Here is a 14,733-nt window from a genome sequence, read left to right as displayed (position 1 = left end):
TCCCATCCTGAACTCTTTCCCCGTCAGTCCTGTCACGCCCACTGTCCCTCCACCACTGGTCTCACTCCTTCACCCTCTCTCAGCCCATTCCTCCTCTCTCTCTCATCCCAGAATATTCCTGCGGAGAAGGAGGCTGATCTTCCCATTAAAAATAGATTGCCCTTTGCAAATAACAGCTCCGTGAATCCCACCCACCAGTTCCTTCCCCAAATCCCCTTTGATTCTCAAGTGTGTATCTGATTCCCTCTTGAGGACCACCACTGAATCTGTCCCCATTGTTCCACTAAGCAGATAATTCAGAACCCTAACCAGTGTGAAGGGGCTTTTCCCTAATGAACCCTTAACTCCTTTCCCAGTGCTTTGAATCTGTGGCCTCTGGACATTCACACTGTCACATTCTTGTCCTGTTAACCCGAGCCTGCCTTTCGGAAAGGCAGCTTGCCTTCTCGCAGTACGACAGGTTGTAACTCAGCTCAGGTGTGGTCTGTGTTGACCTCAAGCACACACCTCAGCTGCATTCCCGAGTGAGCCACACACTTTCCTCCTTCAAGAAACAGGAAGAAGACAGCTACTGTGCCACAGGACGTGCCTGTGTCAAGAAGCTCCTGAAAACCATGGTCAACCAGCTGCAGACAGATCAGGTACAGTTTCTGAATTTGTCTATAAACCGTGGAATGCTAGGGTTTGTTTGGACATGTTTTGGCTCCGGGAAACAGATCTCATCAGGAGGCAAGCAACAAAATGTCTGAAATCTAATCAGACAAAATCTTAATTTTGTTTCCGGTTCTTTAATGACGATCTGCTATTTTCTCTGTCTTTTGTCTCTCTGAAGGAAGTTCCTTTCTCTATGTTGTGTTTTGCAGTGTAGAGGAAATTGAAATGGATTTTAAATAATTTGATGAACATCACTTAACAGCTTCTGACATCTAATAAGCCCCACCTGACAGGCTGCCTGTTTTCAGCAGAGTTTGTCTAATGGTGGCATTGATAGTCACTGGGACACCTTCATCAGGCAGATTCGGTTATCTGAGTGGGTTCCCACCCCACCCAGATTAGAATGTGCCACTTCTGGGGCACTGTTCCACAGGGGCACTCCCACAGGGAGGGAGAGAGAGGGCTGGACCCAGCACAGTGAGCTTCAGGTTCTGTTTTCTTTTTACTGCCTCGATGTAATTCTGCATTGAATGATCTGTCAGGATGGCACACAGAGCAAAAGCTTTTCACTGCACCTCATGCTGACCATTGTCCCCATCCATACCAATCCCACTTACCAGCACTTGGTGATTCAAGTGCTGCTTGAGGTACTCTTTAAATGTTGTGAGAGTACCTGTCTCCACCACCCCCTCAGGCAGTGTGTTCCAGACTCCAACCCCCTCTCTGGATGAAATGATTCTTCCTCAGGATCCCTCCAAACCTCTTACCCCTTTCCCTGCATGCTCTAGTTTTATATCATTCCAAAGACGTATGGGTTAGGAAGTTGTGGCCATGCTACGTTGGTGCCGGAAGCGTGGCGACATTTGTGGGCTGCCCCCCAGAGCACTCTATGCAAAAGGTGCATTTCACTGTGTGTTTCGATGTACATGTGACTAATAAAGATATCTTATCTTATACTGCCACTATAGGAGCTATACCTACTTGTTGCATTGAATATTTTCCAGATGCTTGTGTTAATTATGACATTTCTCACAGCAGCCGCTCCCATATATATGTTTCCTCAGAGCCCCTGGGAATGGCAGTGCGCTGGCCACACGAGGGGTCCTTCCTCCTGTGTCTCTCAGAGTTACTCAGGAGCCTGTGGTCTTTCACTTATACTGCATGAACCTTGGATTGCTGATGTGTTCCTTTGAGGGGATATTTACCCATTACCTGCTGACACTTTGGCGTGGCTCTCACTGTTCCGAGTGTTGACACAGTGAGCAGGGCGAAAAGGTTTGTGTTTGCACTCAGGCTGCCTCCTTCAAGTGACTCCTCATTGAAAAGGCACGGCAAACCTTTCTGCACTGTGACTCACATCCCCGGGGAACCACCTCATTCCTGCTCTGCTCCCTCCCCTCCTCATCTGAGGCCTCCCACTCGATGGACCTGAGGCACCACTCAGAACCCTCACCAAGTCGTGCTTAATGTTGAGTGTAGGACCCTGAATGTTAGGCCTGCTATTTGACTATAGAGGGCTTCATTAGCAAGTCCTATCAGACAATTGGCTGACCAGAGAAGGTTCCTGGGAAAGCCAGAGAGAGGCTGAACCTTCAACTGACCCCCTGACCCCACCTCATTTCACTACAACAAAGCTCCAAAAAATAAAAAGAAGTAAATTATAAGTGGAGCAACAAACCATCTGTTGGAGGAACTCAGTGGGTCAGGCAGCATCTGTGGGGGGAGAGGAACTGTCAGTGTTTCAGGTCAAAATCCTGCATCAGGACTGAGTCCTGTCTCTCAGTCCTGATGCAGGGGCTCAACTCGAAATGTCGACAATTCCTCTCCCCCCACAGATGCTGCTCGGCCCGCTGAGTTCCTCCAACAGATGGTTTGTTGCTCCAGATTCCAGCGTCTGCAGTCTCCTGTGTCTCCGTCTGTCTACCTCGGCCTTCATTAGATGCTGAGAGGATGTTTCCCCTGGGAGGACAGTTTCAGGATAAGGGGTTGACCATTTAAGAAGGGGATGAGGAAGAACTTCTTCTCCCAGAGGATTGTGAATCTTAGGAATTCTCTACTATAGAACATAGAACAGTACAGCACAGGAACAGGCCCTTCGGCCCACAATGTCTGGGACGAACATGATGCCAAATTCAACTAACCTCTTCTGCCTGCACATGGTCCATATCCCTCCATTCCCTGCATACACATGTGCCTGTCTTGTGTCTCTGAATTAAAAGTAGGTTGGGATTTTAATAGGAGTAACATCCAATGGGGTCATAGAGTCATATGGCACAGAAACAGGCCCTTCGGCCCACCATATCCATGCTGACCATCGTACCCATCTATACCAATCCCATTTACCCACATTTGGTTTGTATTTTTCCCTGCCTTGGCAATTCAAGTGCTCACCCCACCCAGGTACTTTTTTAAATGTTGTGAGAGTCTCCACCTCTACCATCCCTTCAGCCAGATTCCAAACACCCTCTGGGTGAATAATCTTTTCTTTATATCCCATCCAAACCTCTTACTCCTTACCTAAACTAATATCTTTTGATTATAGACAACTCCACTACGGGGAATGTTTTCCTTCTGTCTACCCTATCTATGCCCCTCATAATTCTGTCTCCCTGTATCAGGTCCCCACCCAGCCACCTCTGCTCCAAGGAAAACAAGCCCAGCCTGTCCAGTCTCTCCTCATGACTGAGACATGCCACCCCACCCCTGAAAATCTGTCAGTCTGGCATGACCAAAGTTCTGAGGTTGCTGGGCTACTGGAGTTTACTGTATCTCACTAACTCAGAGGTGTGGAGGTTGGAGACAGGGGCAGAACCTACAGGTCTATGTAGGGGGAGGGGTGGAAGCCCAGGCTCCTACTGTAAATGAGCCAGTGTAGTGAGAGTCCTGCTTTAATTGGTAGTTGGTTTATTATTGTCATACGTACCAAGATACAGTGGAAATATGTTGTTTGCATGCCTTCCAGACAGATCATTCCATACAGAAGTATATCAAGGTAGTACAAAAAAGAAATAATGCAGAATATAGTGTTGCGGTTACAGAGAAAGTGCAGTGTGGGTAGACAAATAAAGTACAAGGGTCATGATGAGGTAGATTAGGAGATCAAGAGTTCATCTTTATTGGATAAGAGGTCCGCTCACGAGTCTTATAACAGTGGGATAGAAGCTGTCCTTGAGCCTGGTGGGACGTGTTCCCAAGCTTTTGTATCTTCTGCCCAATGGGACGGGGGAGAAGAGAGAATGCCCGGGGTTGGAGGGTTTCCTTGATTATGTTGGCTTTTCATTGAGGAGTCACTTTAAGGGAAGTGTAGACAGGGTCAATGGACAGGAGGCTGGTTTCCGTGATGTGCTGAGCTGTGTCCACAACTTTCTGCAGTTTCTTGCGGTAACGGACAGAGCAGTTGCCGTACCAAGCTGTGACGCATGGTGGATAGGATGCTTTCTATGGTGCATCTGTAATATACTTCCTTACAGGTTGTTTTATGGATTGGTGGAGGAAATTTGTTGGGGGCGGGTGTGCAGGTGAAACAGAGGATTCATGGCCTGCCAGTTCTCTCCCAGGGGCAGCCAGCCGTGCTGACATTGGAAGTCCCAAGAGGAACGGAGTTGACGACATAATATTGCTCAGTTTCTACTGAGAAATTTTAGTCCAGTCTTTTTTTTTCTTTTTTTTTGTTTGGTTTTTGGTTTTTTTTGAATTTTTTCTGTTTAATTTAGTTTGGTTTGACATATTGTTTATAATTTTTCTTATTGATTTGGGGATTTTTTTTCTCTTTCTTTTTTTTATTTATGTAATAAATCTTTTTCTTTCCTTTCTTTTATATTATATTCATTTACTAAGAGATCGTTGGATCTACAGATTTTTTTATATTTTATTTTTCTTTATGATTATCTATGCCATGATTGTTCTCCTGATCCCTTTGTATTACATGTACAAACATTGATGTTATATATTAATCTGTATTAATTTGGAAACTAATTAAAAGATTGAAAAAGAAAGGAAGTCCCACACATCCCCACATGAGCCTAGGGCAGAACCAGGCAGCGTTGTGACTTTAAGCACGTTGCGGAGACTACCAAAGAATCGTAGAGTCATGGACCGATACAGCACAGAAACAGGCCCTTCGGCCCACCAACTCTGCGCTGCCTCTCGAGCACCCACTTACACAAATCCTACTCACATTTCCATCAACATCCACCGGATTCCACCCCTCACCTCCACACTAGGGGCAACTTACAGCAGCCAATTTGCCTACCAACTTGCGCATTTTGGGACGTGGGAGGAAACTGGGGCACCTGATGGAAACTCAGTTGGTCGCAGGGAGAACGTTCAAGCTCCACACAGACAGCAGTGGCAATCTGGGTTATTTCTCCTGTGACCATGTGGGTTTCCTCTGGGTGCTCTGGGTCACTGGAGCTGTGAGGCAGCAAATGCTCTCACTGTGCGACATCAGGCTTCCAGAGTTTGTGATGGGTGCTGTATTAATGTCAGACTTCTTTATTGTTCATTAACCTTGGAGCCACAGTATCACCAGGTCATATCTACCCATTCAATGTCCAAAGTACCCATCAAGGTACCAAACTCCACTGATATCCGTGTGTTTATATCTAACAGAGCTGGATACCCAAGGTGATTAAAAAGAAAACATGTTCCACCTTCCTTGAGGACACAAGTGCCCAAAGGTAAAGGGTCAGGTGCGGTCGGCCAGGGTAACGAGTGGTCGGGGGGCCGGAGAAGATACCATCATTAGGCATGGAGGATACTCCCGGGAGCTGAAGGATACATAGGGAACACACTTCGGGAAAATACGGAGCATCACCGTGGAAATGTTGGGGACGTAGGCGAGGAGGACAGGGATACACAGGCAAGGCATAAAGGGAGAGTGTGGGTAGAAGCAGAGGGTTGTTTGTGGGGTACGTAGAGGGATCCATAAAACAACCTGTAAGGGAAAGTCTGGACTACACAGACAATGCACATCATGTGAAGTGAATGTTAACTCTCAGTCTGGCTTCCAAACACACTTCCAAACCCAATCCAACAACATTCATCATCCCTGCTACACTCCAGAGCTGTGGACTTCTGTACCAAACACTAAACCAAGACCCAGTCAGGTGAATATAAAAAATTCCACAGTGGCACTTTCAGTAAGAGCAGGAGGTTCTCTCCCATATAATCACTTATCACCCTCAATCAACATGCCTAAAAGTCATTATCAAGGGACTATGGGATCTTGCTGTGCAAAATTGGCAATTCCTAAATTACAACAATATCTGTAGTTCAAAATGCATTTCATTGGCTGAAGCCAAGCAGAAGCCGTTTGGTGTATACATTAACCACCTGGATATGGAATTGGAGGTATGATTAGTAAGTTTGCAGATGACATGAGGATTGGTGGTGTGGTTGAGAGTGAGGAGGGTAGTCTTTGGCTACAGAATATCGGTGAGTTAGTAAAATAGGTAGAGAAATGGTAGAGAAATCCTGAAAAAAAATGAGAGGTGATACGTCTTGGGATGACTAATCAGGCTGGGATATACACAATGACTGGCAGGACCCTGGGAAGTACTGAGGAACAGAGGGACCTTGGTGCACAAGTCCGAGGATCCCTGAAGGTGGCAGCTCAGCTAGATAAGCTGGTGAAGACGGTGTACGGGATACTTGCCATTTTAGCCAGGGCCTAGAATATAAGAGCCAGAAGGTCATGGGACAACTTTATAAAATGTTGGTTAGGCCACAGCTGGAGTGTTGTGTGTTCTGCTTGCCACGTTATAGAACGTAGAACACAGAACAGTACAGCACAGGAACAGGCCCTTCGGCCCACAATGTTGTGCCAAACCAATTACGTTAGTAATCGTGCCCAACTAAACTAATCCCTTCTGCCTAACGATGTCCATATCCTACCATTTCCCTCACATTCATGTGCCTAAGATCTTCTTGAACGTCCCTCTCGTATCTGCTTCCACCACCACCCCAGGCAGCACATTCCAGGCACCCACCACTCTCTGTGTAAAAACCTTGCCCCACACATCTCCTTTGAACTTACCCCCTATCACTTTAAATGCATGCCCTCTGGTAGTAGACATATCAACGCTGGGGAAAAGATACTGGCTCTCTACTCTGTCTATGCCTCTCATAATCTTATAAACCTTTATCAGATCTCCCCTCAGCCTTTGCCGCTCCAGAGAAAACAACCCAAGTTTGTCCAACCTCTCCTCATAGCACATGCCCTCTAATCCAGGCAGCATCTTGGTAAACCTCTTCTGCACCCTCTCCAAAGCCTCCACATCCTTCCTATAACGGGGCAACCAAAGCTGAATGCGATACTCCAGATGCGGCCTAACTAAAGTTTTATAAAGCTGCAGCATAACTTCCTGACTCTTGAACCCAATGCCTTGACTAATGAAGTCCAGCATGCCATATGCCTTCTTTACCACCATATCAACCTGTGTAGCCACTTTCAGGGAGAAAGGACGTGATTACGCTAGAGAGGGTGCAGAGGAGATTCACTTATGAGCAGACATTGGATAGAGGGGTTTGTTTCCCTTGGTGGGGAGGACGCTGAGGAACGACCTAATATACAAGGTTATGAGGGGCATAGGTAGGGTAGATAGTGAGAAACATCTCTCCTAAGCAGGAGTGTCTGTGACCAGAGGGCGTCAGTTTAAGCTAAGGGGTAGGAAATTTAGCGGGAATTTGAAGATGATTCAAATTTTCAACACACTGCCTGGAGACGTGTACTTACAACACTTAATACATATTTTAATGAACACATAAAACATGATGGCATAGAAGACCACTGAGTGTGGGAAATGGAATTAGCATCGATGGGTACTTGATGGGTGAAGAGTCTGTTTTCTTGTACGACTGTGAGTCCTGATGTGATGGTCTGCAGAAACTTTTTCTCTCCCTTCTTTCTGAATTTCTTTTTCACTCCTTTTTCTCTCTTTCCCTTAGCTTTATACTTTCCCCTCTCTTGCTGTCTTTTCCACTCTTTTACTGTCTCTCTCTCTCTCACTCTTTTCTCTCTTACTCTCTCCCCTCTCTCTCTTCCAATCACTCTTCTACATTTTCTCACTCTCCCTCTTTCTGCGTCCTCTCTCTCTCTCTACCTGTCTCCCCTCTCTCCTCCCATTGTCCTCCTCTATTGTCCCCCATTGCAGCTCTATAAGACCCTGGTTAGACCACACTTAGAATATTGTGTTCAGTTCTGGTCACCACATTGTAGCTAGGATGTGGAAGCTTTGGAGAGGGTGCAGAGGAGGTTTACCAGAATGCTGCCTGGCTTGGAGAACATGTCTTATGAGGATAGGCTGAGCGAGCTGGGACTTTTCTCTTTGGAGCAACAGAGGATGAGAGGAGACTTGATGGAGGTATATAAGATTATGACGGGCATAGAGTGGACATCCAGCATCTTTTCCCCAGGGTGGTAATGGCCAATACTAGAAGTCACCCATTTAAGGTGCGTGGAGGAAAGTTCAGGGGAGATGCCAGAGGTAGATATTTTACAGAGAGTGGTGGGTGCCTGGAATGCACTGACTTGGGTGGTGGTAGGGGCCGATACAATAGGGTCATTTTAAGACACTATTAGACATGCACATGAATGAAAGAAAAATAGATGGTTATGGGAGGTGGGGGAGAGATTAGGTTTGTATAGGTTGGCACAACATCGTGGGCCAAAGGGCCCGTACTGTGCTGTAATGTTCTATGTTCTATCATCATCTCTGTTGCTTCCTCTCTCACTGTCCCTCTATCCAGCCATCTCCACCTACCTCCACTCTCCTTTCCTTTCTCCCTCTCTCCACCCCCTCCCTCACTGCACTCTTGTGTTCTGTCTCCATGGTCCAGCGAACTCATCTCCCCACTTCCCGTTCAGCAGGCAGCACCTCTGCCAATGTGGCTACCCGAAGGAACACCACCATGCGGTCGCCACCGAGGACAACTTCGGAGCGGCAATCGTCAGCAGGTGGAACACAGCTGAGCACACGACAGAGGAGCCGACTGACGCCTTTGGGGATGTGGAGTTTTTCGGGAAGGGGCGGAGACATGGAAAGGTAGGGATGTCCGGCCTCCATCTCCCCTCACCGCGTTTCACACTGGACAGGAGGAGTTGACCACCAACCAAGGCCCTTCGGTTCATCGAGCCTGTGTCGATTCTCTGAGGGAATCATCCAACTAATCTCAGCCTCTTGCCACAAATTAACTCCTTTACCTCATCTCAAAACTGTACAGGTGGCTTGGTAAATTGGCCTCTGTAAGTTGCCCCTTGCGTGTAGGTGAGGGATAAAATCTGGCTGGAGTTGATGGGAGTGTGGAGAGAATTAAGTGGGATTAGTAATGGATCAGGATAAATGGATGCGTGATGATCAGCACAGTCTTGATAGGCTGAAGGGCCTTCTTCCCTCCTGTATGACTCTACAACAGCATGACAGGATTTCCTATGTTTGTAGGAAGACAGGCACAGTTTTGGTTTAAATTTCACCTCCAAAAGACAGTGTAGCATTTCCCTCACCATTGCATAGAGGTTTAACCTTTGTCTTTTACACACTTTTCTGGAGTGGGATTTGCACCTTTCACCTCTAACCTGCCATAAAACTCTCCGTGGATATTGACTGCAGTGTGTTTGACAAGAATCAGCATCTGCATTGATGTTAAAAATAAAAAAAAACTGAAATAAAGACTCAAACACTCAGGCAGTGTCTGTGGGGAGAAAAAGAGGGAGAGAGAGAGAGTTAATGTTTCAGGTGGATGATCCTTCTTTGGAACTGGAGAAGTGAGAAGACAAACGTATTTAAATTGCAGAAAGGGGGAGGGATTGAGGGAACAGAGAGAAATGTTTGTGATAGGGTGGAGACTACGGTTTTCCAGGTGACACAATTTTTGGCTACTTTCTAGTTAAAAGACGAATTTGGGCAATTTGAGAGAGAGGAAAAAGCAAGGGAACATGTTAGAACAGTGAGGCGCAGAGCATAGTGGTTGCTGGCAATCTGAAACAAAAGAGAATGCTGGAAATGATCAGTGTTTCAGAGAGAGAGCAAAAAGTTTCCAGCTGAATTGGCCAGTTCAGACACAAACAGGAAAAGCTGGGTATCTGAAATTGTTGACTTCAGTACTGAATCCCAAGGGTTGGAATGTGCCCAGACAGAAGGTGAAGGCCTGCTTCACAAACCTACCTTGTGCCTTGTTGGAACAGTGTAAACGGTCAGACAGAGAGAGCAGGATGAGTGGAACAGGGTAGGCATCCAGTGGAGAGCTGAGAGTGAAATACAGAAAGTGGAGATGTGGAGTTCTCTCACTCTCACCCAGTTCAGTGAGTGACGTGCAGTAAGTGCTGGCCTTTCAAGTCACGCCCGGATCCTTAAGAAATGGAAGGCAGCCTAGTCTCTCCTGTCAGCAGCCAGCTGGGAACTGCCCGAGCGCATGATCAGGACTTGACTGATTTTTCTAGAACAGACAAGTTAGTTAAAACTTTTTGAAGAAGCAGGGAGCAGCGCAGTCACGCTCTGAAAGTGTGTGATTCACCTGCCTAGCAACAGGAAGTTGCCTCTGGCTAAGGACAGGGCTGCAGCAGCACTGTGACTAAAACAGTGGCCTTGGAGGACTGAGCTCAAATCCCGCTGTACCCACCAGGGGAAGTAAAATTTGAATCATTAAGACAGAATTGACTGGAGATGCTCAAGATCAGTGGACAGAGAAACAGATGACCCTTCACTCATATGGTACTTCGAGTATTTTCTAAATTTCTTGATCACATTTTAGATTTCCAGGATCTGCAGTATTTTGCTTGTCAATTAATTGAATACTTACCTATTACAATGTAGGAGGCCATTCAGTCCATAGATCCATGCTGGCTTCCAAAATTCCCATTCCCCCTCTCCTTATTTCCCTGCACCCCTACAACTCATTCTCTCTCTCACAGACACCCATCAACTCCTCTTTGATTCTATTGCCACTTACCTAAACTAAGACTTGACTTACAGTGGCCAATTAGCACACCTACAAGTCTTTGGGATGTGGGAGGAAAACGGAGGACCCCGGGGGGAAACCCACGCGGTCACAGGGAGAACGTGCAAACTCCACACAGATAGTGCCTGAGGTCAGGATTGAACCCAGGTCTCCGGAGCTGGGAGGCAGCTGAACTACCTGCTGCACTGCCCTGCTCTCTTTTTGTTTAAGTTCCAGTTTTATTTCCAAATCAGTAAATTAATCAACTGCCAGATTGCTGTACGAACCCAATCTGGTTCACTAATAACCTTTGGTAAAGGAAGTCTGGTGACGTATAAGCATCTCCAAGCCCTCTAAAGCAGTCTAACAACTCACAGTTCAAGGGCAATTACGGATGGGTAATACATGCTGGCAGTAAACACAACCTTTGAAAAGTTAACACAAAGTACTTTACAGATCAGACAGAGATCGTTCTGTCCACCCCACATGTGCTAGCGCTTTGATCATGCTCTCCAATTTAACATTTTGCCCTTGTTCTTTCTCAAAGGGCCAGTTGAAACTTCTTTTCAAGTCTTCGCTGATTCCTGTAAGACAGACACACAGACCAGGAGCAGGAGAAGGCCACTCAGTCCCTCAAACCTGCTCTGCCATCTGATGAGATGATAGCTGACCTGTTTCCCTCGGCCTTTCAGGACCTTACCCCCTGGGGTGGGTTGGGTGGTAAGATCGAAGCCCTTGGGCAGCTCCCTCCATGAGAGAGGCAAAAGCTGAGAACGCAGAGGAAGGCGGCAACTCCCACAGTGAGGGGACGGAGGTGTCCGCGTTGACAAATGTCTGTTACACTCGTAGTCTCATCTCCCAGCCAGGAAATTCCCGATTCACCTTCAGCTCCTGACTGCTCTACATAGAAATCCAGATGGACAGTCTGTCGCCGCACTGAGAGAGACCTGCACACTCAGAGGTGTCGTCTCTTGGGTGAGCTGTTAAACCAAGACAGCCTGCTCTCTCCGGTGGGGTAAAGGACACCATGCAGCGTAGAGTCATAGACAGATACAGCACGGAAACAGGCCCTTCAGCACACTGAGTCCATGCTGACCATTTACGCTAATCCTACTTTAATCTCATTTTTTTATTCTCCCACATTCCCAACAACTCCCCCCAGATTCCACCACTCACCTACACCCTAGGGGCAATTTATAGTGGCCAATTAACACACCGACCCGCACGTCTTTGGGGTATGTGAGGAAACTGGAGAACCCATGAGAAATACACGTGGCCACAGGGAAAACATGCAAACTCCACACAGGCAGCACCGGAGGTTGGGATCAAACCTGGGTCACTGGCGCTGTGAAGCTGCAAACCTACCAGCTGTGCCACTGTGTTGCCCCTTAATCAGATAGGAACATCTTGAAGAGGAGTTTTTGCTGATGCCTTGGAGCAAATATTCACCCTTCACTGAACTTTATCTCGGACTACCTGGTTATGACGACATCACTGTTTGTGGGAGCTTGCTGTGCATAAATTTGGCTGTCACACTTCCTGCTTTTCAACAGTGACCATAGTTGGGAAGAATGTCATTGGCTGTAAAGCATCCGGGGATGGGAACGGCGCTACAGAGATGTAAAGATTATTACTTTCCTGTCTCATTCATAGTTTGTCCGACTTTCTCCGGACACGGATCCGGCCATTGTCTACAACCTGATCACCCAGTCCTGGAGGATCCCACCGCCCAACCTCGTCGTTTCTGTTGTGGGTGGAGATGCAAACCTGAAGATGAAGGCCTGGTTGAAGGACATCCTCCGGCAGGGCCTAGTCAAGGCCGCACAAAGTACTGGTGAGGTCACCTTTCACCGCTGTTTCTTTCTGGATTTGACACTCTTCAAAATATAAATTAATCAGCTGTTCAATGCCCAGAAAATAGGCAAAGTTTGCTGTCACCACATTGAATATTTCCAAGTCTCGAGAGAAGGTTTCGGCCCAAGGTAGGCAATTGGCTCTCCATACAGCCCTTCGGCCCAACTAGTCCATGCTGACCAAGATTCCCATCTCAGCTAGACCCATTTGCCTGTGTTTGGTCCATATCCCTCTAAACCTTTCCTATCCATGTACCTGTCCAAGTACCTTTTAAATGTTGTTAATGTACCTGCCTCAACCACTTCCTCTGGCAGCTCGTTCCATATACTGACCACCCTCTGGGTGAAAAAGTTGCCCCTCAGGTTCCTATTAAATCTCTCCCCTCTCACCTTAAACCTCTGCCCTCTAGTTCTTGATTCCCCAACCTTGGGAAAAAAGACTGTGTGGATTCACCCCGTCTATGCCCCTCATTGTTTTATACACCTCTATAAGATCACCCCTCAGTCTCCTGTGCTCCAATGAATAAGGTCCCAACCTGCCCAACCTCTCTCCATAACTCAGTCTCTCGAGTCCCGGCAACATCCTTGTAAATCTCCTCTGCACTTTTTCCAGCTTAATGGCATCTTTCCTATAGCAGGGTGACCAAAACTGTACACAGTACTCCAAATGCGGCCTCACCAATGTCTTGTACAACTGCATCGTAACGTCCCAACTTCTGTACTCAGTGCAGTTGTTCGTCTCCTCCACCACTGGCACGCCCTAGCTGCAGTGTGTGCCTTCTGCATTTACTCACCCAGGCTACTCAGACAGCACTTCCCAGAAGGTTATGGGTTCAGGTCCCACTTCATGAAGTCATAGGGTCAAACAGCACTGAAACAGGCACTTTGGCCCATATTGTTCATGCCGACCATTGTACTTATCTATACTGTTCCTATTTACCTACATTTGGTCCATAGCCTTCTATGCTTTGGTGATTCAAGTGCTTGTCTGGATGCTCCTTTAGTATTATGGGAGTACCTGCCTCCACCAGTCCCTCTGGGAGTACATTCCAGATTCCAACCTCTCTCTGTGCGAAGTAATCCCTCCCTCAGATCCCGTCTGAACCTCCTACCTCTCCCCAATATCTATGTCCAATGACATGCTCATCAAGGGAAAACAATTCTTCCTATCTACTTTATCAACTCATAACTTTGTACAATGTCATCAGCATCACCCCTCAGCCTCCTCCCTCCAAGGTAAACAAACCCAGCCTATCCAACCTCTTGTTATAACTGGACTGCTCCAATCTAGGCAACATCCTGGCGAATCTCTTCTGCACCTCTACAGGCTGTCACCTGGATCCAGGGAACTAACTCTAGACTGACCACCATCCGGGCCATGCCATCCTCTCACAACTACCATCAGGCAGGAGGTACAGAAGCCTGAAGTCCCACAGCACCAGGTTCAGGAACAGCTACTTCCCTTCAACCATTCGGTTCTTGAACCAACCGGCACACCACTAATCACTACAGTTTAGCAACACCATGACCACTTTGATCACTTTGCACTAAAATGAACCTTGTTCTTATTTGTTCTAATTGTGTTCTTTCTTGTAAAAATTGGGTATAATTTATGTCTAATTTATATTTTTCTTGTGAATGCTGCTTATCTGATGCTATGTGCCTGTGATTCTGCTCCAAGTAAGTTTTTCATTGTACCTGTGCATGTGACAATAAACTCGACTTTGACTGATGCTAAAACGCAGTAGTGAGGGAGTGCTGCACTGTTGACAATGCTACCTTTTGGAAAAGATGCTAAGCCAAAGCCCAGTATGGGTGCAAAAGTTCTCTAACTCCCGAAACCTCGGATGATCCTGTTTCCATGCTGGAGCACTCTGTTGCAAAGAACAGCAGATCTATTCCTGGTGTCCTGGCCAATACTTATCCCTCAATCAACTTTATTAAAAATGGATTCTCCTGCCTTTATCGAGCTGCTGTTTGTGGGAGCTTGCCATGCACTAATTAGCTGCCATGTTTCCTGCTCAACAACAGTGACAACATTTTACAAGTTCTTTATTGGCTGTATAAACGTGAAAGGTGTTGGCGGATTTTCAAGATAATTGGGTATCACTCCTATTAATACACAAACAAATGTAATTCACTTTTTGTTAGACGTTACACACTGGTTTCATAAATTATCCAGTAAACTAAGTGAATTTGAATTTGGGAACAGGACCCCAGTGAGTTTGAAAGGAACGGGTCCCTTTGTGTTTAAAGTGAGTGTGGGAATGGGTCCAAGGAGTCAGGTGCT

At 46.7% G+C, this 14,733-nt stretch overlaps 1 protein-coding gene across 3 annotated transcripts in view; it reads left to right on the top strand.

Moving 5' to 3' along the window:
- Nucleotides 1-534: 534 nt before the first annotated feature.
- The window catches only part of LOC127585498 (transient receptor potential cation channel subfamily M member 4-like), a 51,531-nt gene continuing 37,332 nt past the window's right edge, over nt 535-14,733 (top strand). For 2 of the 3 annotated variants that reach the window (XR_007958514.1, XM_052042994.1), the window contains exons 1-4: nt 535-641; nt 5,266-5,333; nt 8,522-8,699; nt 12,244-12,424. Coding sequence is in view for 2 of the 3 variants with exons in the window: in XM_052042994.1 (XP_051898954.1) it covers nt 615-641; nt 5,266-5,333; nt 8,522-8,699; nt 12,244-12,424 (454 nt within the window). In the remaining variant the exon portion in view is untranslated. The remainder of the gene's footprint in view (nt 642-5,265; nt 5,334-8,521; nt 8,700-12,243; nt 12,425-14,733) is intronic. The other variant, XM_052042995.1, reaches the window with a different exon arrangement.

Source organism: Pristis pectinata, chromosome 33 (assembly GCF_009764475.1).
Source record: "Pristis pectinata isolate sPriPec2 chromosome 33, sPriPec2.1.pri, whole genome shotgun sequence".
In the NCBI taxonomy this organism is placed as follows: Eukaryota; Metazoa; Chordata; class Chondrichthyes; order Rhinopristiformes; family Pristidae; genus Pristis; species Pristis pectinata.
Note: the sequence above shows the minus strand (reverse complement) of the source record. Positions and strands in the feature narration are given on the sequence as shown.